This window comes from Montipora capricornis, chromosome 3 (assembly GCF_036669925.1).
Source record: "Montipora capricornis isolate CH-2021 chromosome 3, ASM3666992v2, whole genome shotgun sequence".
NCBI lineage: Eukaryota > Metazoa > Cnidaria > Anthozoa > Scleractinia > Acroporidae > Montipora > Montipora capricornis.
Genome location: NC_090885.1, coordinates 42,396,204 through 42,399,049, shown reverse-complemented (window position 1 = coordinate 42,399,049; position 2,846 = coordinate 42,396,204). Strand labels below are relative to the sequence as shown.

General features: G+C 41.1%; 2 protein-coding genes across 2 annotated transcripts in view; one reads left to right on the top strand and one right to left on the bottom strand.

Annotated features, from left to right (window-relative positions):
- Positions 1 to 940: 940 nt before the first annotated feature.
- LOC138043209 (developmentally-regulated GTP-binding protein 2-like) lies at positions 941 to 2,524 on the bottom strand. Its single transcript, XM_068889357.1, has one exon. It carries the CDS (start codon positions 2,460 to 2,462, stop codon positions 1,365 to 1,367), a length of 1,098 nt encoding a protein of 365 aa, XP_068745458.1. The 5' UTR covers positions 2,463 to 2,524; the 3' UTR covers positions 941 to 1,364.
- Positions 2,525 to 2,662: 138 nt separating this feature from the next.
- The window catches only part of LOC138043203 (non-structural maintenance of chromosomes element 4 homolog A-like), a 34,006-nt gene continuing 33,822 nt past the window's right edge, over positions 2,663 to 2,846 (top strand). Inside the window, exon 1 of the mRNA XM_068889355.1 lies at positions 2,663 to 2,846. This exon is cut by the window's right edge and continues 72 nt beyond it. Coding sequence (XP_068745456.1) covers positions 2,798 to 2,846 — 49 coding nt within the window. The 5' untranslated portion in view covers positions 2,663 to 2,797.

The window sequence follows — 2,846 nt, the reverse complement described above, 5'->3', positions numbered from 1 at the left end:
AAATTAAAAATCCTCTTAAAGATATGCCAAAAATTGCAATACAGAGCAAAAAGCAGCTCTAAACATGTCCAATTAAAAATTACACTCAGCTTTAATTGTATTTCCCTCCGATACTTGACTTGAATAGCTGTGCAGCCACAGTGTGGTCCTGACCACAGCTATATATGTCAAATCTGGATTGAAACCGGCAAAAAATGCAGAAAACAATTTTCCAAACTGTTTTCCAACTGAACACGAAAAGCGTCGACTGTTACGAGCTTTACATGCAGCTGACGCACAATGTCGCACGGCCGTAGCCTTGCTGAGCCACAGAAAGCGCACCAAAAATTAACAAATTTCTAGTTTCTAAAAAAAACTGTGGTGCTGCGTCGGTGGGAGAGTCAAACAGGAAATTTTAGCTTTATCAAACGTGTTGATAAAGGTCGAATTACCATCGTGAATGAATTGGAAAGCTGACGTTTTGAGCGTTAACCCTTCGTCAGAGCAAATGGCCACCTTGTGTCTTAACTTGAGCCTGCAATATGGTCACGTGATACTGGTCACATTGGCAGACATGGAGGGGTGGACGTACCGATGTACAGACAGACTGTCGCATGGTGATGTCGTAGCCAAAACAAAAATTTCTCCCATTGATGTTTTACCATATTTTCTTAGCTATGGTGCTCCGCACGCGTACCAGCTCTGGTATGATATAGAACGCAGTGTATGAAATTGTGACAATTTGACAACAGAAGACAGATGACGAAAAGGACAAAACTGTATCTTCTAAATCAATCTTTGAATTAAAAAAAAAAACAGTCTGTTGTGATGTCGAAAGAAGCCAGGCAGTCATGTCCACAGCTGGCCAGTTTGCCTGGTGCCCGGCCCTCGATGAAGGGCACCATCTCATAATAGCATGTATGGCAGTCTACAGTGTATTTAAGTGTAAAACACTAATCAATTTTATTAACAAAATCAAGCTTTACTGGCACAATTACTTTGGGTTCATTTTACTTGGATAAAAAATATCAACACTTTGGAATATCAATATTTTTCCTGTCAGTACAAAAAAGAGCCACCTCTTTTAAGCATAGCGAGTTATTGTTTTAACTTTTTGCTGGCTATAGGTGCTTATGCTATAGCTGCAAAGGGATACAGTCATCTTGGATTCACTAATTACAGTATCAGAACTAGAAGCCAAACCAAACTCACAATAGATTTTCACAAGATATGGTAAGATTTCCTTCTTATCCTCTTTTACTTCAACAATGGCTCCCACAAGTGAAATCCCTTTTCAGCAGAAGTGACATGTAAAGCAGTTAAATAAATCCATATTTGATTGGTATTTCAATAACTTATAAGCCTAATTGACAGGAATCATGTAATCACTTTTTCATAATTTGAATAACATCTTCATCATTCATAACATGATTAATCCCTACTCTCTGTGGACTGTACTTGGTACTGGTGCCCCATACTAATGCATATTTGAAAGTATCTGTGAGTGTCCGATGAATTACATGGCATACATGTTCCACTGTAGCTCCTCGGCGCAGGATCAAACCACCATTAAAGTCAGGGGGTTCACTTCTTTTCTTTGTGTAAACTCTTAGAAGGGCAAGATGTTCCCACATTTGCATTAATAGATAATCCAAGTTCAGTTCCATCTCACAACTGGCAACAACAGAGTGTGAAAGACGCGCCAAACGATCTACTTCTTCTATGGAAATGCAATCAATCTTATTGTATACATACAAACAAGGCATGTAAATTCTGTTACCAGAGATGACATCAATCAACTGATCTGCTGTGCAGTCTTCTCTTATAAGCACCTCAGCATTAAAAATCTTGTACTCATGGAGAATCATCTGTACTAATTTCTCATCCAGGTGGGTAAGTGAGCACGTGGCATTAAAAGCAACCCCGCCTCCTTTCTTAACCTTGAAATATATATTGGGCTTGTAACAGTTAAGGCGGATGCCGCAATCCTCCAATTCCTTCTCGAGCAAAACTTTCTGGATTTCTCCCTTTGATGCATCCAACATCATCACCACCATGTCGGCCGTGCGAGCAACAGCAATCACCTGTTTTCCTCTCCCCTTGCCTTGAGCGGCCCCTTCAATAATGCCTGGCAAATCAAGTAGTTGTATGTTTGCTCCATTGTACTGAATTACACCGGGGATACAAGTCAAGGTTGTAAACTCATACGAAGCACTAACACTGGAAGTAGATGTCAACTTATTTAACAAAGTTGATTTTCCAACGGACGGAAAACCGATCAGGGCGACTCTGGCATCGCCAGATTTCATAACATCAAATCCCTCGCCTTTGGCAGCTCCTGCTGATTTCGAAGGCTCTAAAAGCTGCGATCGGTATTTTGCCAACTTTGCTTTTAGCAACCCAAGATGATACTCAGTTGCTTTGTTTTTTTGAGTTCTTGCGATTTCTCTTTCGATCTCGCTGATTTTCTCCAGAATTCCCATTTTGACAAGAAATGTTTGCTTCCCCACGTTGCAAATGAAGAAATATGGCGATTTTCTGAACCCGTTATACTTCAGCAGCTAACCGTAAATTTTATGCGCCTAAGGATTCGCTCAAGAGACCCCGCATTCTTCGTCACACGGTGTCCCTTACACCGCAAACATCTATCCAAAAAGGAACACGCTGACCAAAACACAAGCAGGCTCTGGAAGGAGGTGAAAGCGCGCGAACATCGCGAGGGTGACATTGGGTGACATACATTTCATGTGTTTGCGTTTTTGCTGTGTTTTTGTATCTCTGCTTTCAAACTAAATCTTCCACCATTCTTGGTTCCGACATGGGCGAGGACGGTGGAGTTGCTGGAGACGACTATGACCCAAATGGAG

Bases quoted from the DNA above. Each gene is read 5' to 3' on its own strand.
- LOC138043209 (XM_068889357.1), bottom strand. From the start codon at position 2,462: ATGGGAATTCTGGAGAAAATCAGCGAGATCGAAAGAGAAATCGCAAGA.